This window comes from Notothenia rossii, assembly GCF_949606895.1.
Source record: "Notothenia rossii genome assembly, chromosome: 10".
Classification (NCBI taxonomy): Eukaryota; Metazoa; Chordata; class Actinopteri; order Perciformes; family Nototheniidae; genus Notothenia; species Notothenia rossii.
Genome location: NC_136908.1, coordinates 4,665,166 through 4,689,615, shown reverse-complemented (window position 1 = coordinate 4,689,615; position 24,450 = coordinate 4,665,166). Strand labels below are relative to the sequence as shown.

The 24,450-nt window shown below is 42.3% G+C and overlaps 3 protein-coding genes and 1 long non-coding RNA gene across 7 annotated transcripts; 2 read left to right on the top strand and 2 right to left on the bottom strand.

Moving 5' to 3' along the window:
• Nucleotides 1-1,193: 1,193 nt before the first annotated feature.
• LOC307021006 (uncharacterized protein) lies at nt 1,194-23,753 on the top strand. Of its 3 annotated transcripts, none has more exons than XM_079652712.1 (4): nt 1,194-1,287; nt 1,365-1,423; nt 1,505-2,799; nt 2,875-2,936. In XM_079652712.1, the coding sequence occupies exons 1-3, from the start codon at nt 1,265-1,267 to the stop codon at nt 2,794-2,796; spliced, it is 1,374 nt and encodes a 457-aa protein (XP_079508838.1). In that variant the 5' UTR covers nt 1,194-1,264; the 3' UTR covers nt 2,797-2,799; nt 2,875-2,936. The 3 variants fall into 3 exon arrangements, with proteins under 3 accessions (XP_079508838.1, XP_079508837.1, XP_079508836.1); XM_079652711.1 differs by lacking the exon at nt 2,875-2,936 and adding an exon at nt 23,687-23,753 and having other exon boundaries at nt 1,195-1,287; nt 1,502-2,799; XM_079652710.1 differs by having other exon boundaries at nt 1,195-1,287; nt 1,502-2,799.
• On the bottom strand, nt 2,455-23,582 carry LOC307021012. Its single transcript, XR_013803059.1, has 3 exons — nt 23,419-23,582; nt 2,643-2,663; nt 2,455-2,588 (listed from the first exon to the last, which is right to left on the bottom strand). It is a non-coding gene; the product is annotated as an uncharacterized lncRNA (long non-coding RNA).
• On the bottom strand, nt 16,323-19,889 carry LOC307022861 (heat shock factor-binding protein 1-like protein 1). The gene is made up of 3 exons (XM_079655763.1): nt 19,661-19,889; nt 19,513-19,579; nt 16,323-18,275 (listed from the first exon to the last, which is right to left on the bottom strand). Exons 1-3 carry the CDS (start codon nt 19,703-19,705, stop codon nt 18,163-18,165), a joined length of 225 nt encoding a protein of 74 aa, XP_079511889.1. The 5' UTR covers nt 19,706-19,889; the 3' UTR covers nt 16,323-18,162.
• Nucleotides 22,144-23,332, top strand: LOC307021010 (uncharacterized protein). 2 transcript variants are annotated; one of them, XM_079652723.1, is made up of 3 exons: nt 22,144-22,238; nt 22,316-22,374; nt 22,456-23,332. In XM_079652723.1, the coding sequence occupies exons 1-3, from the start codon at nt 22,216-22,218 to the stop codon at nt 23,193-23,195; spliced, it is 822 nt and encodes a 273-aa protein (XP_079508849.1). In that variant the 5' UTR covers nt 22,144-22,215; the 3' UTR covers nt 23,196-23,332. The 2 variants fall into 2 exon arrangements, with proteins under 2 accessions (XP_079508849.1, XP_079508848.1); XM_079652722.1 differs by having other exon boundaries at nt 22,145-22,238; nt 22,453-23,332.
• Nucleotides 23,754-24,450: the final 697 nt, after the last annotated feature.

Sequence of the window (24,450 nt, the reverse complement as noted above, 5' to 3'; positions counted from 1 at the left end):
GAGCAGGCTGAGCTCTGGTTTCAGACAGAGGGTGAAAAAAGGTGCTGCAGCACAGGCAGTATGAGAAGAATAAAGGGCTTTTTGAACATTAAAGCATGGAGACATGTCTCAGTAGAGACACTACATACTGATATCAACCTGAAAGTGAGCATCATAGGGCCCCTTTAAATGAAGTTGGAGCGTGTTTGGATGATGTGAAGTTGGTTTTACAGTATGTAAAACCAACTTACATCCTGGTTTTTTTTGTTCAATGTCCTGTGTTGTGTTGCTTATGGTTCTAGGGATTTTGTGCATAAATCAATCATATCACAACAATGGTTTACTCAAACAGCCAATGTAGTATAAAACACTTTAACACAAGTACAGAAGTAGCGTGCCTAAAACTGTTTTTGCAAGTGTATTTAATTGTTTTATCTTAATGAAAATGCATGTGTTTGTGACGGAGTGAGCACATAACAGTATATATGATTATTCTGAAAGCAGGACAGACAAACATGCACACAGTCTCTAATACCACAGCCAACAAAAAGGACTTCTAACAAAAGAAAACCTCAAATGAAAATTCAAACTTGAATCTTGTTTTTTTTTGTCCTAAAGATATTCACAATACCAATAACAGTACCAAAGTACAAGCAAAAAAAGGCGTGTGGTGTAGTGGGTTGTGCGTTGGTGTTCAGATCAGCGGGTCACAGGTTCAAACCCCACTGCAGTCAGCATGTTGTTGTGTCCCTGAGACACTTCACCCCAAATTGCTCCTGTGGGGATTGTCCACAGTATTGAGTATGTAAGTTGCTTTGGATAAAAGCATCTAACAAGTGACATGAAATGTAACAACAGGGTGAAACAAAAACATATTTTTGCTCTCCAATTGCTTCAATAAATCCCAAATGTTTTCTGTTTTCACTTTCTTCATTTTACCCTGAGACATGCAACAAAAACAAACAAGTTTCTTGAAAAACTGAAAGTAACCCTTTGTGAGAAAGTCTGATATACAATATGGTCATTTAGGGGTTTGAGATATTGCTCTTTTACCATACAGTTCTTTGCGCAGGACTTAAGAAACTCAGAGGTGACAGAAAATCAGAAAATTAAGAGCACTCAGTAGCCACCCTGACTGCACAGCAGCACCTGTAGACAATCAGCTCATTAGGCCCTGATTGGCTGTAAGCGGCAATAAAGCCTCCTTTCTGCTGCTCAGACAAGCAGAGCAAGTCACTTCAGGGCTACTGGTTCTTTACTGCTGTGTTGGAACAGAGAGAAAAATATGACTTGTGGAGTTCATTTGGGGTAAGTTTCTGCAGATATGCAAAGTTAATTGTTGTTAGCTGTCTGCGTTCTCTGATATTTACATCTTTTCTGTACAGGATTTTCCTTATTGTCTTGGTTCAAGCAGAGCATGTGTGCTGTTTGTGGGCTTCAGAAGGTGAGCAAAGCACAACATTTCACTTAAGTGCTGTGAATGAATATAGCTGTGGCTTTAATATTGTTTCTTTTTCTCTAGCAGCTCAGAGCCAGAACAACAACACATATGTTGGCTTCAGGCAAAATAATCGGGAAGCTGGTGTCAACTATCTCCAGAATCGACTCAGACAGGGCTCAGCGCAGAGCAGAAACTTAAACATACCTTCAACTGTGGGCAGTAGTTTTAGCCGGGGGCCTTCTACTGGTGGCTACACACAAACTGTTTCACAGCCAGCTAAAAGTGGCTTAGCTAAAGTCAGGTTAGTGCAGGGCAGCGACTTGAATGGTGTGCCTAAACTGCGTTTTCATGGCCTTTCTATTGCTATTGCCAGTAGCGATTCTCTCAGTAAGAGCAGCAACAAAGACACACGGAAGTCTTCCAGCCTGTTTGGTGCCGGCGCTCCTGAGCCAAACCAAGCCCCTGCACGGACCAAAACTTCCTCCAGTGTTCGTGCTAAGCTAGTGTCTAAAACGGATAAACCTTCCTGTCCCTCAACTCTTAAAAACCCCAGCCAGACTGAGGTTGTGAACCCATACAAGAGTAAACTCTTTTCAGAGAATGCAGGAAATGCCCGAGGAAGCTACAAGGCTACTTCCATGGCCTCAAGTTATGGCACTTCTATTCAGTCCAATGTAGGAAATGGTCCCATCTTCAAGCCTCGCAGTTTCTCAACGAGCTACGACTCCAAATCGTCCAGAGAGGGAACATCTGGTAATAAGTTCGCCCCGACCAAGACCCACATCATCCTTGATAAATTTGGTGGCTATGCTATCCGACGGCTGAAGAATCCTGGGCAGGAGAAAGTGAGTATCAGGAAGACCCAGCAGGCCTACCAGACTCCCAACAAGGCCTACGTGGCCCCTCAGTGGCAAGCAACAAACCAGGCCTACAAGGCCTACGTGGCTCCCCAGCCGCAGACTCCCAACAAGGCCTACGAGACGGCCTACGAGATTCCCAACAGGACTCCCAACAAGGCCTACGTGGCCCCTCAGTGGCAAGCAACGAACCAGGCCTACGAGGCACCCAACAAGGCCTACAATGCTCCCCAGCAGCAGACGCCCAACAGGGCCTACGTGGCTCCCCAGCAGCAGACTCCCAACAGGGCCTACGAGATTCCCAACAAGGCCTACGAGACTCCCAACAGGACTCCCAACAGGGCCTACGTGACTCCCAACAGGGCCTACGTGACTCCCAAGAAGGCCTACGTAGCCCCTCAGCGGCAGGCTGAACCCCAGGCCTACATCTCTCCTCAGGTTGCTCCTCTCAAACCTCAGGTCCCGAGTGCTCAAAGAAATGCCAAATGGTTGCGTGTCAGTCCAAAGTGGGGACAATAGCAGGTGAGTACTGTGCTCACTTTCTTGCTGTTCTATACATTAACTTAAACCTGGTGACTAATGTGTTTGTTCTTACAGGTGCAGCTGGTGTCCTCGGATGAATATTTCATTTTTTTAAATCAAATAAATACATGAATTAACCACTTGGTTGTGTCTTTACTTCACCTTGTATTGTGGGATGGTGAATGCATGAGTGCTTGTGGATGTAAGCTTGGTGCCCTCTAGTGTCTAAAAGGTGTGTTGCAACAATGTTTCCTTTACAAAACTAATTTGCAAAATGTATCTTAATACTTTACAGTGCTGACAAAAGATTGTGAAAATCCCCTTAGCAAAAACAAATGTCTCAATAGTTTAAACTATTGTACATTTACGAAAGTGAGATATCTGCTTATGTGGCACACTGGTTCTTAAAACATGCAGTGTTTGCTTTTGAGTTGGACTTTGTACTTTGACCTTTACCAGTGGTGCTCTTTATAATGTGACTCTTAGGTTTTAGCTCAAGTGGTAAAATATCTTATCACTTTAAGGGGCTCCCACTAAATGTACAAGTCAATTGATAGACATTGAGCACTAAACTTAAAACATGTGATTCCTTATCCCAATGTCTGCTCTTAAAACTTTGAAAATTCCTCAACTTGAATGCAAAGTGTACATGCTAGTGTAGTCTGTGGCCATATTGGATTACATGTTTATAATATATAGCCTTATATTTAACATGGTAGTGTGATGAAACTTTTAATGTAAAGATATAAAAACCTTGCTTCTTTCAACATGAAACTAGTATTGTAAACCAGGGGCGTTTCCTGGACCTGGAAACATTCGGTGCCAGAGATTTTCTTTTGGGTGTGCTGTGGGCAGAGATGGGGTCGTTACTAAAAAATGTATTGCACTACTTCGTTACTCTACATAAAGTAACTCGTTGCTTTACTCGCCGCGCATGTGTGAGTGGCATTAACTCTCCTTACCAGCAGGCGGCGGTAGTGCGTATTCGTCATTCAAAACAGGCAACAACCGGAAAACTGAACAGACTACGTGATATAAACAAACAACAAATGGCGTGTGCGTTAGCGTGTTCTTTGCAGGTGCTTGTTGAGGTTTGACGAGGTGTTTAGAGCAGTGGATAACAGCTTCTGGCCTGGACACAGTTTGCACCTCACCGTCGCATTCCTGTCTATTATTCGGACAAACTCAAAATAATGGGCATACCTCCACCCCTCGAAAGTTATCGCTGACTCAGCCTTGTTTATGCAGCACTGCACGTGGAGATGTAGACGCCCAAATTGCGCAGATTACTTACATATAAACTTGCGGCGGAAACCCCTCTTATCCGTCAGTGTGATTATGATTGATTTTAGTAAGAAACGAAGTAACGCGTGTCGGGGCAATGTTAGTAACTGTAGTGTGATTACTGAATTATAAAAGTAGCGCGTTACACTTCTCCGTTACCGACAAAAGTAAGATTATTACAGTAACGTGCTACACCCAACTCTGGCTGTGGGGTAGTTTGACGTTTCATGGAGGGTGCTCAAACATTTAGGGTTTCCCATTAAGGTACCGGGCGCTACAGTGGAATGTTCTACTGCAACACTCCCCACACGCACACACAGTACACCCGCGACTGTTACAATGAAGGCTTGATAATCAGCTCAGGCCATATAGGTGTAACGTAAGCAGGGGTAAAGTGCTATTTTTTAGTATTGCATAACTGTTTTTAATTTATTCTCTTTGTTTTATAACTAATGGTCATATGAAGGTGTGCCTTGGAATAACATTTTACATACTAATTGCATTCACTGAACACGGGAAATTACAATCCTGCCGTCCAGTGTCATGATGCGTGCTGACGTAATTAAAAGCACCACCAATACCTTCCCCCAAACATATTTTAAATGATAACGCTATCGAAGCAGTTCCTGCCGTTGCTAAGTTAGTTCAAACAGTAACAACGGACTATTTTTCTTAGCGGATGCATGTCAATTTAAATCAATACATACAACCATTTTTTAAATCAATAAAAATCATTTTCTAAATCCATAAAAGCATTTCAATTTCAAGTCCTATCGTTACTTTGTTGAGAATGTGGCCATGTAATAAGCGCGATAATGTGCAGCGACTTGGTCATTATGGGGAAAATAACACCTTCATGCCGATCTAGATCCCTCCGCTTCGCATCGGGCTCCTGGGCTGCAGTCGAATAGTCCAAAAATCAGCTCCTAAGTTCTAACCCTATCGTCGATTCCTTGACCTCTGAGTGAAACGTCACGGGGTTAAGGGATAGTGGATAGGAGAATTCCAAAGTACTTAGGAGAAGAGACTGCGGTACTTTAGAGAATCCTGTCACTACCATGGATGTATAATAAGAACTGGATACAGCGTGGGAGGCGGGGCCTCATTCATTCCTATGAGAGTTGCTCATTGGCGCATGATGATAAAATGGCCCAACTTTTGAGAGAGCGAAACATCACAGATTACCCAGCATGCCTGAAAAGTACCCGTATGTGCGCTCATAGCGCATGCGCAACTTTAACCAAAATGCTCGTTCACATCAAGCACGTCAATTTGCATACACCTAACAGCACCACGTGTTCATGACAGCATGGTAATGGCTTGTTTTTATGATGGATTTGATATTAACGAGGCGGCAGTTACGCCAGTTAGCAGCTAGCGGCTAGCTAGTAAAGTTCTCTCAGAGCCTTGGCTAAATGACTGTACTCGTGCCCTCAGACGCGCTTGCAGGCGTGCAGAGAGAAAATGGAAAAAGGATCAACTCCATGTCTCCTTAGAAATCCTTCGTGCTTGTCTTTCCGACTACCAGACGGCAGTCAAAGCAGCCAAAACAGAACACATTTCTCTGCTAATCTCCAAAAACAGCCATAAACCTCAGGTTCTTTCTAATGTCCTCAACTCGATCATTAATCCCTGTGATGCTTCTCCGATTGTGCCATCGACTACTCACTGTGATAAGTTCCTTACATTTTTTATCGAAAAAGTATCTGCTCTTTGGCTAGCCAACACTAGTGCTACCCCAGATCCTGCTCCTTTCCTGTGCCCTGCTGTCCTCGACCACTTTGAGCCTGTATCCCTCTCTTCTCTCTCGGATGTGGTCAAGCACCTGCGGCCGACAAACTGCAGCTCAGATAGCATTCCCTCTCGCCTTCTCAGAGATGTTTTTAATTCAGTTGGAGCAAGTATTGTATTACTATTAAATACCTCTCTTGGCTCAGGATGTGTCCCAGCTGCCTTCAAACATGCCGTGGTAAAGCCACTACTTAAAAAGAAAAATCTCGACCCTTCCATTCTCGCAAATTTTAGGCCCATCTCCCACCTTTTTTATCCAAAGTTCTGGAGCGAGTAGTCTACGCCCAGCTGCAGTCTTTTTCAACCACGCATGGAATCCATGAAAAGTTTCAGTCTGGCTTTAAAGCCATGCACAGCACTGAAACAGCCCTTTTAAGAGTTTTTAATGATCTGCTCCTAGCCGCCGACTCAGGTAGCTCAGCTGTCCTGGTGCTGTTAGACCTGACAGCGGCCTTTGACACTGTGGACCATAGCATCCTGTTGTCACGGCTTGAACAGTCCGCAGGCATCACAGGCTCTGCACTTGCATGGTTCATGTCCTACCTGACAGACCGTAGCTTTTCAGTGCAGCTGGGTGCCTTCTCCTCTGCCAAAGCCCCTCTTACCTGTGGGGTTCCCCAAGGCTCGATTCTGGGCCCCATCCTTTTCTACTTTACACACTGCCCCTGGGTTCAATCCTTACAAAACACAATGTCCCCTTCCATTGTTATGCAGATGATGTACAAATCTATCTGCCTCTCAATTCCAATGCAAACTCTTTACAGATATTGATGGACTGCTTGACAGAGGTCAAATCCTGGCTGAGCCAAAATTTCCTCAACCTTAATGAGAGTAAGACTGATGTCATCGTTTTTGGACACCAACCTCCAGCCTCCCCAGTTGATACTCTGGGCTCCCTAAAAAAAAACATCCTCCCCTCTGTCAAGAACCTTGGAGTGACCTTCGATAGCACTTTTAAATTTGATAAACAGGTCAGCAGCGTAGTTAAAACCTGCTTTTTTTTAAATACGACTATTGGCTAAGACCAAGTCGTTTTTATATTTTAAAGACTTGGAAAGGGTTATCAACGCCTTTGTAACCACAAGGTTGGATTACTGCAACGGTCTGTATGTGGGTATGGACCAGGCCTCAATTAGACGCCTGCAGCTAGTGCAGAACGCCGCTGCACGTCTTCTTACTGGCCACAAAAAGCGTGACCACATTACCCCAATTCTGGCCTCACTGCACTGGCTTCCAATTCGGTTCCGAATTGATTTTAAACTCCTTTTATTTGTTTTTAAAGCACTAAATGGGCTGGCTCCGGCCTGTATAGCTGAACTCCTCCAGCGCTACACCCCAGCCAGAGCCTTAAGGTCTGCTGACCAGCTACTGCTGGTAGTGCCCCAGACCAGGCTCAAAACCCGAGGGCACCGAGCCTTCGCAGCAGCTGGTCCCAGGCTCTGGAACACTCTGCCCCTCCATATGAGGTCGGCCCAGACTCTAGGGGTTTTTAAAACAAAACTAAAGACTCACTTCTTCTCCCTGGCATTCTACTCCGAGCAGAGTATGACTACGGACAATTCCCTGTGTTGGATTTTTATATTTGTTGTGGTAATTGATTGTCTTCTGTTCTTTGCGAATGTAGTAATGTGTTATTTATTATTTGCATGTACAGCACTTTGGTCTCGACCAAAAATCGTTTTAAAATGTGATTTATAAATAAAACCTGATTTTATTTTATTTTATTAGTAATTATGCTAATGTGCACATCCATCGTTATTATGTACTTATATTACGCTGTAACAGGATCTAGTGATATCCAAGCAACAGAGCTTCATTTAGCATGAAAGAATTATTGCACTGTATATATACACATATATATATACAGTGCAATAAGCTTCTTAGTGCAATAAGAAGCTACAGGGACGTTAATCTAACGTCGGTAATATTAACTTTATTTAATACAACATTTACGGTACAAGATTTAATCATACAGTCCATGTAATATAATATTTTACAAATGATGAATTACAACAAACATGTGCAATATATCCATTATTACAGCTCCGTGGGATCGAAGACGATATGGGTCCGTTCTTATTGTGCATCCATGGGTAAAGATAAATGCATGTAGTGCTGCTGCATGCTGAACACGTAACATGAACGTGCCGGGCGGCGCGGTCCCGTGGGTTAGATGCTCGTTCATAATGCAGAGGGAAATAACTCTCAGAATAACGTTATTAGCACATTTTTACAACTTGAGGAACAAATGTTTTTAATAAGGGCTATACAAGTGTTCATACTGGGTGGTTTATTTAGTTTAAAAACAATTATCCAACGATTTACAGACCACTCTTTCCCCATGTAAGTCAATGGGAAATAGTGTTTCCGGGCCTGGCAACCAAACGGAAGTGTAGTACCGCCGTTTGGCCACCACGAATATTTTCATCTGAGTCCGGCGCACTTCCTGGGGGCTTGGTCACTGTCACCGACTACCACTACCCGATCCGTCCCCCTTGTCACCATAGACATATGCTATACATGTTTGCATACATTCACATTAAATATTTATTCAGTATGATAGCTGTCTAACAGAAGTTAAATTCATTTCTCACTTATTCTGACAATGTACTTAACCCCAAAGAAAATAACCCAATAAAAAGAGTTGTTAAATAATAGTGAAGTCACGTTGTAATAACAATAACTCATCTCTCTCTCTCGTTTTATTTTTCAGCTTTGCCAAAAGCCACTGTGTCAAGTGTCCTTCCTGGGTTGCCGTCTGGAGTTGTCCAATATGGCGGACCATCTCCCACACACCCAGACCCTCTGGCAGAGGAGGTGGCACTGGTCTCCTGCTCTCTCCCAAATGGAGCTTTCCCTCTTCAAGCTACCTAACTTCACTCCTTCCACCTTTGAATTCCGCTGTACTTCTCTGAGACTTCAACCTCCAGACAGGGAAGATAGCTGAACTAACATCTCTTTTAACCGCCTTTGCTTTCTCACTGTCTCCATCCCCACCAACTCATAACGCTGGCAATGTCCTTGATCTCATATTCTCAAGGAACTGCTCTACTTCTAACCTCTCTGTAAACCCGCTTCACACATCCGATCACTTCTTCATTTCATTCTCTCTACCCCTTTCCAAACATAACAAACTAATCTCTTCTAATTCTGCACCTGTCCTCCGCAACCTTCGTTCCCTCTCCCCCTCTACCTTTGCCTCATCGGTGCTCTCAGCCCTCCCTTCCTCTGACTCGTTCCAACTCCTGCCTCCAAACTCTGCTGCAGAAACTCTCCTCTCTACTCTCTCATCCTCTCTGGACTCTCTCTCTCCTCCCTCCTCTCTCATCCTCTCTGGACTCTCTCTGTCCTCTCACATCTCGGCAGGCTCGTCAGTCCCCTCCGGCTCCCTGGCTAAATGACGCACTGCGTGCTAATAGAACCATCCTTCAGGCAGCAGAGCGGAAATGGTGGAAATCCAATCACCATGACGACCTCCTAACCTATCAGGCTCTCCTCTCCTCTTTCTCTGCTTCCATCTCTCAGGCAAAAAGCACTTTCTTTCAAGATAAGATCCAATCTTCCTATTCCAATCCCCAAAAACTATTTTCCATCTTCTCCACCCTCTTGGACCCCCCTAAAGCCCCTTCCCCCTCCTCCCTTCTGTCAAGCGACTTTGTTAACCACTTTGAAAAAAAGGTTGATGATATTCGCTCTTCTTTTTCTGACTCACCTTTACTCACCGCTGGGTCACCAGACCCTCCATTCACCCACACACTGACCTCCTTCTCCCCTCTCTCTCCAAGTGAGGTTCTTACCCTCATTACCTCTGCCCGTCCTACCACCTGTCCTCTGGACCCTATCCCCTCAAACCTCCTTCAGACTATCGCTCCTGATATTCTACCATTTCTCACCCATTTCATCAACACTTCTCTAACTTCTGGTCACTTTCCAAACAGTCTCAAGGAGGCAAGAGTAAACCCTCTCCTAAAGAAACCCACTCTCAACCCGTCTGATGTTATAAACTACAGGCCTGTCTCTCTCCTCCCGTTCCTGTCTAAAACACTTGAACGCGCTGTCTTTAAACAACTCTCCTGTTATCTCCATCAGAACAACCTTCTGGATCCGCACCAGTCTGGTTTCAAGGCAGGTCACTCAACAGAAACTGCCCTCCTTGCTGTCACTGAGGAACTACAGCCTGCTGAAGCAGCCTCCCTCTCCTCTGTCATCATCCTTCTGGACCTGTCAGCTGCATTCGACACAGTGAATCATCAGATCCTCCTTCGCACTCTCCAAGAACTTGGAGTTTCAGGCTCTGCACTTTCCCTCCTTACCTCATACCTCAAAGACCGCACCTACAGGGTAACTTGGAGAGGGTCCGAGTCCGACCCTTGTCAATTAACTACAGGGGTCTCTCAGGGCTCTGTTCTTGGTCCCCTCCTCTTCCCCTTGTACACAAACTCGCTCGAATCAGTCATTAGCCCGCATGGTTTTTCATACCACTGCTACGCTGACGACACCCAATTAATTATGTCCTTTCCCCGCTCAGAGACCCAGGTCGTCGCACGCATCTCTGCTTGTCTAGCTGACATCTCTCAGTGGATGTCTGCTCACCACCTCAAGCTCAACCTTGACAAGACTGAACTGCTTTTCCTTCCGGGAAAAGATTTTCCCACTCTTGACCTAACAATCAACATCGGCACCTCTGTTGTTTCCCCGACTCAGACTGCAAGGAATCTGGGTGTGACCCTAGATAACAAACTGTCCTTCACTGCAAACATCGCTGCTACAACCCGCTGCTGCAGATACACTCTTTACAACATCAGGAGGATACGTCCCCAGCTGACCCAGAAAACGACACAGGTTCTGGTCCAGGCTCTCGTCATCTCACGCCAAGACTACTGCAACTCCCTCCTGGCTGGTCTACCTGCATGTGCCATCCGAACTCTGCAGCTCATCCAGAATGCAGCGGCTCGTCTGGTCTTCAACCTTCCTAAATGTTCCCACACCACGCCGCTCCTCCGCTCCCTTCACTGGCTTCCAGTAACTGCTAGAACCCACTTCAAGACACTGGTACTTGTGTACCATGCTGCGAATGGATCTGGCCCTTCCTATATCCAGGACATGGTTAAACCGTACACCCCAGCATGTGCACTCCGCTCTGCATCAGCCAAACAGCTCGCTGCACCCGCACTGCGAGGTGGACCCAAGTTACCATCAGCAAAAACACGTGGATTTGCTATCCTGGCTCCAAAATGGTGGAATGAGCTCCCCATTGAAATCAGGACAGCAGAAAGCTTACACATCTTCCGGCGCAGACTGAAAACTCATTTCTTTAGACTCCACTTCGAGCGATACAATTACTAACAAAGCACTTATATACTAATAAAGGACTGGCTTATCTAAAGACAGCTGAGTAGCACTTGAAATGTTTTAGCTCTATGAAACCTGATGTACTTCTATGATTCTGTTTTCTTCAAGTTTGTACTTTGTTGGTCGAACGCACTTATTGTAAGTCGCTTTGGATAAAAGCCTTAGCTAAATGAAATGTAATGTAATATATAACATGCTTCAGGACAAAGTGCAACCATAACTTACCCAGTTAGTAACGTCAGTTGTAAGAGTTGACCAGTAGTAGCCAGCAATGACTCTGTTTCTGGTGCCTCTCAAACCATTGTGGTTGCCTGTTCCAGCGTTATCGTGGCCCTCTGTGAGGGCAGACAGCTTTTCCTCCTCGGACCAGATTACCTAACGCATGTACTGCTGGTTGGAACCAATATAGAACAGCCGGCCATCTACAAAAAAAAGAGCTTAGTAACTTAAACATTTTTATTTAACTATTATGTCAAATTCACAATAACAAGGCACATACACTTCAATGTTCATCACATCAATTCACAAAACTGAGGGCATTTTGAACACAAACACAAAAAAAGGGGTCATTCAGGAATAAAATTATTATATTATAAATAATAATAAAATAATTAATTATATTATAATATTGAATTAAATATTGTATAGTATTATTTCATTTAGAAATGCAATACAAATACAATACAATACAAATAAAATACAAAACTTGAGACAGAGCTAAGTAACTGAAAAGCATTATTATTAAAAGTAACTGCCCAGTAAGTAACAACACAAAATAACAGGAGAATGAGAATTAATTACCTTTTACTCTAAAGTTCGATGACGCACGGAGCATTTCATCTCGTTCATTTTTAGAGAGGTCTGTGTGAAATTCACCTTCAGACATGTATTCTCTCAAATTGTTGTAAAACACAAAAGTCTTCATTCTGTCAGATGCAATGGAAATCGCCATTTGTCAGATGAAAAAATGTGTGCATGCGCAATGCATATTTGCATATTGGCCAGCTGTCTCTAGACCACATGTGTCAAACTCAAGGCCCGGGGGCCACATCCGGCCCTTGGTGGATTTAATTTTGGCCCACATGATAATTTCTAATTACTATTAGATCTGGCCCGCCGGTATATTGCACGCACACCTTCACTCCATCCTGAGGGTCTCCTCAGCTCAGAGCCTGAGCCCAAACATTGATGACCTTGCACCCAAGATGAGATGCCAAGTATCTGAACTAGCATCACAGAGCAGCACACTGAGTTTAATGGATGTTTCCTTCTGCACTTTCTCTCTCACGACAACAGGGCATGTTTGGTTTCTCTTTGAGGGAAATAGTTTTCTTGAAGCTGTTGTTGGCCTGTGGGAAAATGTAATCATAAGAAATGACTCTGGAAAAGCTGCAGATAGAGCCATAAGAAATGAATGCAACTGATTATTTAATTTTTAATGTTGTTTTTATAGGCAATAATTTAAGCTTTGTTAGTTCCAGGTTTAATATGTGCAATAAGTTCATTTCAATACATTTTGCAATAAACATTGAACCAGTCCGGCCCTCGATTAGTACCCATTTTTTTTATTTTGGCCCACTGCAGATTTGAGTTTGACACCCCTGGTCTAAAGTCTAGACCAGGGGTGCCCACACTTTTTTGGCTGGTGAGCTACTTTTGAAATGACCAGCTAACCGAGGTCTACCAACCAAAAATAAAAACCCAAATTGCAAGGGTTGCTGAATAACACGTTTTATTTTTACATGGGATAACTACAATAGGGCTGCAACAAACGACTAATTTGATTATCGATTAATCTATAGATTAATGAAACGATTAATCGACTATTCGGACTACTACTGTGTGCCTTGCACAATTTCTCAAACGCTCTTATTTAACCATCAACTTTTAGATTTAGTTTGAGGTTGTTTTAGGCATGTGGAAACTAACAATGAAGACAATAAAGATGAATACTTGATTCAAAAATACATATATTATTAAATTAATTTAACAAATTGTGAACAAAATTAACATTGCTTTTTATTTGAATTAAATAAATAATATTTCACATCAAAAGAAACAACAATGTTTTAACAAATCTTATTAAATAATCTGATGACAGAACTGGAAAGAGAATAGCTGAAACTTTAACAAAATAAATAACTCAGTTACCTCTAATCATTAACCCATGTTTGTATAATGTAGTTAACTCCGTGTGTTGCTGCTAGCATACATAACACCTGACGTGGAAACGTTACTCGTGGATGGGGCTACAGAGCTACTCGAAAGACAGTCGAACCCGGTGCATTCCTCCGTCTGAATGTGGTGCACTTTTGCAAAATGTTTAGACAAATTGCTCGTGTTACCGCCCTTACATGCTAAACACTTTTGGTGACGAGCATTGTCCACCTCAAGACGGGTAACATGTAACCACACCTTGGAGCGCTTCTCTCCACCATCTCCTCCGTGTGTTGCTGCATGTAGCGGATGCGTGTGTGTAAACTGCCCCACCCCCTTGCAAACAGACGGGGGAGAGAGAGATCTCTTCTGGATTGGAAAGATAGAAAATACACCGACCATAGACGCATTTGTTTGTCTTTTTGCATGTTAGAAACGAGTTGGCGACACTAAGACTAAGAGATAATGTTTGTGTAGCAATAATACATGACCTTTCTCTTTCTCAACTCGCTACTCGGAGGGAAGTCGCTGTCATATGCCTTGTGAACACTCCGATAATGCCTCTCCACGTTACCTTTCTTTGGCAGAGCGACGCTTGCTTTACAAATAAGGCAAATAACCTTTGAATGTGACATCACCAAAAAGATTCTCCTTCCCATTCTGTGTGGAAGTGGTATGTCTTTAGCTTTTTGCTCGTTCCCGCACTCATTTTGTTGTTTGTCTCTCCCGGCACTTGACTGATTTTGTATCGCTTTGCATTCTGTGTTAACAGACTGGAAAGCAATAGGTCGCTTTTTCTGTCAATCAAGTCAACTCCTGAATTAAGTGGCAGGGAGGCCAAAGGAGGAGGGATCAAAACCTGTTTTGTCTATTTTAACGGAGCTGGATTTTTTTTAATTTATGAATGACTCGCGATCTACCAGCATTGCCCCCGCGGTCGACCGGTCGACCGCGGTCTACGTACTGGGCACCTCTGGTCTAGACGGTCTAGATGCCAAGTGTCCTTCTTGGGTTGCCGTCCGGAGTTCTCCAATATGGCGGACCATCTCGCACATGCGCCCTGCAGATCGGGCAGAGCTGCAGATCGGGTAGTGACAGAAACTACAGTTTTCTATACAGCGGACTACAACATTGATGTTTAATAAGAGCGACGGACTCATCTAGAGACTCTGCACCGTGCTCTGATGCTGTTGTTTTATGCTTTATGAACGTGGACAACAGAGAAACATATTCTTCATGCCCAAAGTTGGAATTGAAATAAAAAAGGAAAGTGAAACTTATGCTCGTCACCCTCTCCCTCCGGTCCACATTAATACAAATGATCCCAAAGATTGTATGATGAAAAGATCTTAAAATCAATACAAATGTATTTATTATAAACGTTAGTCCTTAACACTGTGTATATCACCATTCAAACATCTTTTAAAAGTTGAACAACCCCCACACAGCTCATTGAAGACTGAAATGTTGACTTTATTTGATCATTTCACTAAAAACTAACGTTCATATTTCTCTTTTTGATTATAATTCTGATGCACGTTCAAAACAAAGCACTTTGGCAACTTACCACATACGTTTTAAAAAGCTTAATAATCACCGTAACTTTCATGATATCATTTCTCGGTCATAATCGGTAGTTTCCGTGAACGGCCGACTGTTGTGTGACGGCAAATGCTGCGGCTGCAAGGCATTGTGGGGCATTTTCTCCTCTCCTTTCGGTAAGGGAGGTCCACACAGACTCAATGTAATGAACCCTCGTGACCACTAGAGGGGGGTGTAACCAACAAATATATAGCGAACATTTAAAAGAGGTAAAAAAAGCCTAAAATAGTTTGTTTTGTTAACCCTTGTGTTGTGTTCGAAAGCTGTTACCGTTCATGGTGTTCGCGGGTCATTTTGACCCATGATTTATCTCAGTCCAAAACACTCAAAACTAATGACTATCATCCAATATTGTTTTAACTACATCATAACTAACTTATCATGCATTCATAACCGTACAATGCTGTACAATCCATTATATTTATAATCCTGTTGTCATTTTTATTTTATGGCCCAAAAAAACATGTGATTCAATTCACTCATTATATTTCCTATAGTGAAGACGGTGGATCATTACGTTATATGACTATAATAGACTCATATTAGAATACAATATCCACAAAATAAGTTTTAAATTATTGTTGCAGTGGATGAAGGGGGAGGGGAGGGGTGTCTAAAGTCAAAGATGAATCTTGATTGGGCAAAATTTGACCCCGTGTCGCCCACAACATGCTGCTGGGTCTCACCAGACCCGAACACCAAATTATGCACTTTTTTTTTTAGAGACCTTCAGACTTGGCTAAAATTGTCAAAATGAGTTGTGTAGTGTTTATATATCTGTTGTGGAGGATATTCAGAAGCCTTGATCCGATACAAAGAACGAGTGTAGTTATTATATAATTTTAACTTGAAATGGGTCACGGGAGACCCGAACACAACATAAGGATTAAAGCATGTTAATTTAACTTCTAAAGAAGAAATAAGATTAAAAATTCGTTTTGTGTTGAAAAAAATAGATAATGTGAGCAGTGGCAGACAGGCCATCGGGACGAATCCCTATGGGCCGGTACTGAAGTGGGCCGGTCGGATAAGTCACTAGCAACCCTCCCGTCGACAATTTACTAGCGGTATTTACTTGTGGTACCGACTGTGAGTCATATAAAAGACAATCATAATTTACACAAAATAATAAAAAACTTCCTCTTAACAATTCCTTATTGTTCTTTAAAAACGACTATATAAATCTTAATAATATGAAACTGTCAAAAGTAATGGAAAGTATCGCAACGCAACATAATTAATATATACGTATATAGCAATATAATGCATTTATTATCTAAAAATAATGACTTAATGTTCAAAAATAAGAATTCAAAGAAATGATGACTTGTGAAACATTCTCAAGATTGATAGTAAGTCTTTATTTAAAGAGTTTAACATGTTCTTGATATAGCCTACATGTCGTTCTTTCCGGAAAGGTTTTCCATTGTTGTGATTTACAGCCTCTTCTTTTCCATCACACACATTAGTAATAGATGATATGAATACATGGAGTGCACCACCATGTGCATTAAACAGTGGCGGTTACACAGAGGAAGACACGATAATACAAACACTTGTGCTTTACACGATATATTTGAATGCTCAGAAAGAAATTGCATAGATGTGATAAACACTGTATTCTCCTAGAAATCAAGATAAGTTCAAAGGCATTGAAATAATGATATATATATATATTGCAAAAAATCACATTACTCTATGGGTAAAAGTCACCACTTTTACACCGTTTTAAGGCCACTGGATAGCTCACTTTAAGATGCATTTTAACCTTATTCATGGAGATAATGGGTGTTTCTCAATGTCGAGTAAAACTGCTCCAGAGCCACTATTTCAAGCATACTACGTCATCGAGTGCCGCCGAAGGACTGTTCCAATGTCCAGCATACTTGGAATTATACCGAGCCCGGCGTACTTCGTAGCGAGAAATTTCGAGGCTGCACATGTGTAGACTCCGCGGTCTTAAAATCCCCACAATGCTTTGCGCACCGTCCAGGAAGGATTCTTGCCTCGCTTCTGAAGCAAGTGACTCGGAAGACATGTGCTACCAAGCAAGCGTCCTCGACATTGAGAAACACCCAATATATAGGCAGAGACATTTAGATAACGGTAGTGGAAATTATATAAAACCAGATAAGGTGAGTTGCATTCATTAATAGTTTATCAAAAGTCAATATTCTTCCAATAATGTCGTATTTTAGATGCCACTGTGTTCATTTTAAGTGACATACTGTAGATAGGATATAGGCACCTGATCTTAGTTTAAAACTCAGACGTTATGATGGCAACAATCTTCTCTATATCCAAAGATAATACATAAAGGTTACTAACACTTTATTTGATCAAATAAGATGCCCTTAAAGAGATACAAATATATGATATGGTTGAGTGTTTTGCTCCAGAGTGCAGCCAGAGGGTGTTTCTCAATGTTGAGGACGCTTCCTTGGTAGGACATGTCCCTCCGAGTCAGGTCTTTCTGAGGCTAGGCAAGAATCCTTCCTTTCATTCGGAGAACGAAGAATGGAACAGGCTAGCAAGTGTGCGTCATGTGAGAGGCCCGGCCTTATATTGCATTTTCTGCCAAAGATTTTGGAAATTGGTCCGTGCGCAAAGCATTGTGGGGATTTTAAGACCGCGGAGGATACACTGCTACATCCTGGAAATTTCCCGCAACGAAGGATTCAGTCCTCGGTTGAATTCCAAGGATCCTGGACATTGGAACAGTCCTTCGGCGGGACTCGATGACGTAGCATCCTTGAAATAGTGGCTCTGGAGGAGCCTTCCTTGACATTGAGAAACACCCAGTGAACAAGTTCAAGTTTGATGAATATTTAAATAAAAGCTTTGCCCGAGTTAGCGTATGCATCTGATGTGATTGATAAGCCTCGAGGGAACACAGCAGGTTTTGGTTAGAAAACATTGACCATACAAGTCAAAATAAATGTCTACCAAGTGCCTGAAAGCCTTTTGGCCTGCTGCACTGAAACAAAGAAAATCGTTTTGTTTTCTTGTCATAACACTTACAAATATTGTGGCTGTGATTAGTGTTAGTTCTGAGTGAAACACACAGATTTGTGAGCAGCAAAGCATACATTTGGCTACATTTTAAAGTGATAAGAGGTAAAGTGATGTGCCCCCACTAAAGTGACATATCTGTGGGAAAAGGTAGAAGGAAGCCCCTCAGTTTTTGGAGGTCACATGACAGGAAGTGGCCTGCTCCTCCATGCCAGCCTGAGTCATGAGCTCAGACACGTCGTTCTCAAGGTCGTCGATGCGCGTTCCCATCTCATCTAGTGAGAAAGTGAAGGAACAATCTGCCAGGGAACCAGAGCAACAACTCAATATAGCAACCATTTCACATGCAAATTATATTAAGCATTTACAGCAATGTCTTCTTTGACAAATTGGTGCACACAATCTTGTTTAATTTTGGAAGCTTTTCATTTTAGAGTGCTAACCCTCCTCCTGGCACTAAGCTGCTTAATCACATTTAGAAAATATAGGTTTATTTTAGATATAATTGAGCGTTAGTTGTATCTTTGTTAATTGTTTTATTTTATAAGGACTATAAATTATTTGGGTGAATAAAATCAAGTTTTTTCTCAAACGTACCTGCTCTCCCAGTGTTGTCTGTTTCCTGTTCCTTCACAATGACATACATTAAAAACATATAAGACTCTTTAACTGTTTTTGAGAAGGCTCCTACTCGCAGGTGTGTTGTAAACATCTTGATTGAAAGGTCACAAGGGGAACGGGACAGGGCTGCAATGGTTAACATTTCAAAAGTCTTATTCTACTGAAAGCCTAGTTTCACAAATATATTTTACCGTAGCAAAAGCAAGTAAAAAGCTGTAGTCAAAGAGACAGCTACACAGAGGTGGGGAAAGTACTCAGATATTTTACTTCATTAAAAGTAGAAGTACTCAGATCTTGTACTTGAGTAAAAATAGAAGTACTTAGGTATTGTACTTTAGTAAAAGTACTCAGATCTTGAACTTGAGTAAAAGTAGAAGTACTCAGATCTTGTACTTGAGTAAAAGTAGAAGTACTCAGATCTTGTACTTGAGAAAAAGTAGAAATAATCAGATCTTGTACTTGAGTAAAAATAGTACTTAGGTCTTGAATGTCTGCCATGCTCAGGAAAATAACTTCGAGAACAAATGTTGTTTTTTTATCTTTTATGCTTCCTATTTTAGTTTTTGCATTTCACAAATGTATCTTGAATAGAAAAATATGCATAAGTATTCCCTAAAATTGGATTTGAGGTTTTAGTTTTAGACTGAGTTTGAACGCCCCCCAGTGGCCATGCATGTTAACACAGCTGTGTGTTTGACAGGAGGACACGTCTTTGATTAGTAATTAATCTCAGGTGCGTTTTAGCTAGATGCAGGACTCGCTTAATACATTATAACAATAAGTAAATGCTGCGACAATTATTGAGTAGACCGGAAACGCCAAAAAGTGAAGCAGGCAGTGAAGTTACCAGCTGTTTACTTTACAGTAGGAGCATGGCATTAAAAAAAAGGATATTTTTGGACTCCAGCTGCTCAGAAATTCCCTTGAATCGTCCCTGAAGTCTTTTCATTGTTTCCTCCATCTATAAGAAAAGAAACGACATTTAAAGTATTACTATGTTAGTTTATATGCACATACCTTTATCGTTGTCAGACAAACTCACCGCTTCTGTCAACTCTTTAGCTGAATTGCCCTCTGTTTTCGACATCGTTTCTTAAACAACAGTGTTAGTATATCGGCTGAAACCTAATCTTGGCCCTTACAACCTAAGTATGAATGTTCTCTTGCTATACAAATCTCCTTTCTGTTTCCCCCATCGATATATAATAAGAGGTTTCCCCTCGACAACGCTAGCAATGACTCCCATAACTTGAGTCGAATCCCTGAAAACAACGTGACTTCCGCCTGCAGTTTTTTTAAATGTCAAAATAAAAGTCCCTAGATGAAAGCATCTGAAAAAGGGAATCATGAAGTGTCTTGCTGTTGAGGTTCAGGTAAAGCACGGTTAATGTATTATATTTCAGGGAGAATTGTCCGGGGCTACAGAAAAAACATTCTGGGCTATATCAATATCTCTGTCCCTGATATGTAAGTTGCAAATCCAAAGTGCCTCATTTTCATATGTAAAATTGTAGTCTAAAACATTGTCTATAAAGCTGGGATTTTTCTTGGTTTTAATGTCATTCTCTAAATCAACATCAAACTTACAATAGTAAGTAAGTAACCGTTCAGAAGAAAATGCTGAATATGAGCATTGTAATCCCTCCGCAAATTGTATCATGACCTGCTTTAAACATTTGGCATGTTCGGTTATAGGCTTGTCTTTTATTTTGAAGGTAACGGAGAAATGGCACATTTATTGTAGAAACTAATCTCTCCTTTGACAAAAATTAACATACCCGGGTTATGAGTTGATACATTTTCCTATCCGTATATCATTTAAAATATGTTTGGGGGAAGGTATTGGTGGTTATAGCTTTTAATTACGTCAGCACGCAAGACACTTCAAATATTGATTCCCTTTTTCAGATGCTATCATCTAGGGACTTTTATTTTGACATTTTAAAAAACTGCAGGCGGAAGTCACGTTGTTTTCAAACTCACGTTATGGGAGACATTGCTAACGTTTTTAAGGGGAAACAGAAAGGAGATTTTTACAGCAAGAAAACATTCATACCAGACCTGGCGTCATGGGCGGGCCCCATGGGGCCGAGTCCGTCCAGGATTTGGGCCCGCTGTTTTAATCAGGGCTGAATACAACATTGTAATTGTTTTATTATTAAGTGTATTGTTATTTGTAGGGCTTTCTCCTAATATTTATTTTTGTTTTAAACTATGTTGAAAGATTAGTTTAATATCATTTTTTTATTTTGCTATGAAATTCTGAATGAAATTCTGAATGAAAGGCTGCGCACGAGACTGGTTTTTCGCTGGGTTGAGTCGTGTGGGTTTTTGAGTGAGATGCGGCACAGCAGCCTATCAGTTTACGCTTGCTAGGTTAGTTAGTCTATTATCATTTATATTTATCTGCAACAATAGATATCGGGAAGTGGTTAATTAAAAGGAATATGGCAACTCAGCGCCAGATGCAGGCACATGAGAAGACATCAGTTACGTTACCAACGAGCTAGCAAGCCAGCCAGGGACAAAGGAGGCTGGCAATCAATTGTATTTTGAAGAGAAAGTGACTCTCAAGCCGGCTCTCTCACAAACTCCTGGTCTGTGCGCAAGCAGACCGCTGCATGCACGCTCTCTGCCTCGCTCAATCTCTCTCTCTCTCTCTCTCTCTCTCTCTCTCTCTCTCTCTCTCTCTCTCTCTCTCTCTCTCTCTCTCTCTCTCTCTCTCTCTGTCTCTCTCTCTCTCTCCCTTTCTCATCGCTCAACCTCAGTCCACCTCTCCACCCTGTGTGCGCTCAGGTTTGCCTGCGTGCTTGCCTAAGTTGGCACAGAAGAAGAAGAAGAAGATGGACCTTTATTAATTATTATTATTAATTACAGCGTTACAAATGTGCCACAAAACCAACCAACGGATGTATAATAAGACCGTCAACAGTCTCATGGCAACCTAAAACCCCTCTGTTTCTGGAACAACAATTCACGAGCGCCTCCCTCAGCAATTCAGCTAAAGAGTTGACAGAAGCGCTGAATTTGTCTGACATGCAGTCAACATGTTGTTGTGTCCCTGAGACACTTCACCCCACATTGCTCCTGTGGGGATTGTCCACAGTATTGAGTATGTAAGTTGCTTTGGATAAAAGCGTCTAACAAGTGACATGTAATGTAACAACAGGGTGAAGCAAAAATATATGTTTGCTCTCCAATTGCTTCAATAAATCCCAAATGTTTTCTGTTTTCACTTTCTTCATTTTACCCTGAGACATGCAACAAAAACAAACAAGTTTCTTGAACAACTGAAAGTAACCCTTTGTGAGAAAGTCTGATATACAATATGGTCATTTAGGGGTTTGAGATATTGCTCTTTTACCATACAGTTTTTTGCGCAGGACTTAAGAACTCAGAGGTGACAGAAAATCAGAAAATCAAGAGCACTCAGTAGCCACCCTGACAGCACAGCAGCACCTGTAGACAATCAGCTCATTAGGCCCTGATTGGCTGCAAGCTGCAATAAAGCCTCCTTTCTGCTGCTCAGACAAGCAGAGCAAGTCACTTCAGGGCTACTGGTTCTTTACTGCTGTGTTGGAACAGAGAGAGAAAAATATGACTTGTGGAGTTCATTTGGGGTAAGTTTCTGCAGATATGCAAAGTTAATTGTTGTTAGCTGTCTGCGTTCTCTGATGTTTACATCTTTTCTGTACAGGATTTTCCTTATTGTCTTGGTTCAAGCAGAGCATGTGCGCTGTTTGTGGGCTTCAGAAGGTGAGCTAAGCACAACATTTCACTTAAGTGCTGTGAATGACTATAGCTGTGGCTTTAATATTGTTTCTTTTTCTCTAGCAGCTCAGAGCCAGAACAACAACACATATGTTGGCTTCAGGCAAAATAATCGGGAAGCTGGTGTCAACTATCTCCAGAATCGACTCAGACAGGGCTCAGCGCAGAGCAGAAACTTAAACATACCTTCAGCTGTGGGCAGTAGTTTTAGCCGGGGGCCTTCTACTGGTGGCTACACACAAACTGTTTCACAGCCAGCTAAAAGTGGCTTAGCTAAAGTCAGGTTAGTGCAGGGCAGCAACTTGAATGGTGTGCCTAAACTGCGTTTTCATGGCCTTTCTATTGCTATTGCCAGTAGCGATTCTCTGAGTAAGAGCAGCAACAAAGACACAGGGAAGTCTTCCAGCCTGTTTGGTGCCGGCGCTCCTGAGCCAAACCAAGCCCCTGCACGGACCAAAACTTCCTCCAGTGTTCGTGCTAAGCTAGTGTCTAAAACGGATAAACCTTCCCGTCCCTCAACTCTTAAAAACCCCAGCCAGACTGAGGTTGTGAACCCATACAAGAGTAAACTCTTTTCAGAGAATGCAGGAAATGCCGGAGGAAGCTACAAGGCTACTTCCATGGCCTCAAGTTATGGCACTTCTATTCAGTCCAATGTAGGAAATGGTCCCATCTTCAAGCCTCGCAGTTACTTAACGAGCTACGACTCCAAATCGTCCAAAGAGGGAACATCTGGTAAGAAGTTTGCCCGACCAAGACCCACATCATCCCTGATAAATTTGGTGGCTATGCTATCAGACGGCTGAAGAATCCTGGGCAGGAGAAAGTGAGTATCAGGAAGACCCAGCAGGCCTACCAGACTCCCAACAAGGCCTACGTGGCCCCTCAGTGGCAAGCAACGAACCAGGCCTATGAGGCACCCAACAAGGCCTACAATGCTCCCCAGCAGCAGACTCCCAACAAGGCCTACAAGGCTCCCAACAGGGCCTACGTGACTCCCAACAGGGCCTACGTGACTCCCAACAGGGCCTACGTGACTCCCAAGAAGGCCTACGTAGCCCCTCAGCGGCAAGCAACGAACCAGGCCTACGTGGCCCCTCAGAGGCAGGCTGAACCCAGGCCTACATCTCTCCTCAGGCTGCTCCTCTCAAACCTCAGGTCCCGAGTGCTCACAGAATGCCAAATGGTTGCGTGTCAGTCCAAAGTGGGGACAATAGCAGGTGAGTACTGTGCTCACTTTCTTGCTGTTCTATACATTAACTTAAACCTGGTGACTAATGTGTGTTTGTTCTTACAGGTGCAGCTGGTGTCCTCGGATGAATATAAATACATATTTTTAATGAAATAAATACGTTATTTTACCACTTGGTTGTGTCTTTACTTCACCTTGTATTGTGGGATGGTGAATGCATGAGTGCTTGTGGATGTAAGCTAGCAAAAAACAAATGTCCAAATAGTTCTAGTTTAAACTATTGCAAAAGTGTGAGGTATCTGCTTATGTGGCACACTGGTTCTTAAAACAATGCAGTGTTTGCTTTTGAGTTGGACTTTTTACTTTGACCTTTACCAGTGGCGCTCTTTATAATGTGACTCTTAGGTTTTAGCTCAAGTGGTAAAATATCTTATCACTTTAAGGGGCTCCCACTAAATGTACAAGTCAATTGATAGACATTGAGCACTAAACTTAAAACATGTGATTCCTTATCCCAATGTCTGCTCTTAAAACTTTGAAATTCCTCAACTTGAATGCAAAGTGTACATGCTAGTGTAGACTGTGGCCATATTGGATTACATGTTTATAATATATTGCCTTATATTTAACATGGTAGTGTGATGAAACTTTTAATGTAAAGATACTGTATAAAAACCTTGCTTCTTTCAACATGAAACTAGTATTGTAAACCAGGCTCTATCAGGGGCATTTCCTGGACCTGGAAACATTCGGGGCTTAGCCCTCAGTGGCGGCGCCAGAGATTTTCTTTTGGGCGAGCTGTGGGGTAGTTTGACGTTTCATGGAGGGTGCTCAAATGCTCAAACATTTAGGGTGTCCGTTAAGGTACC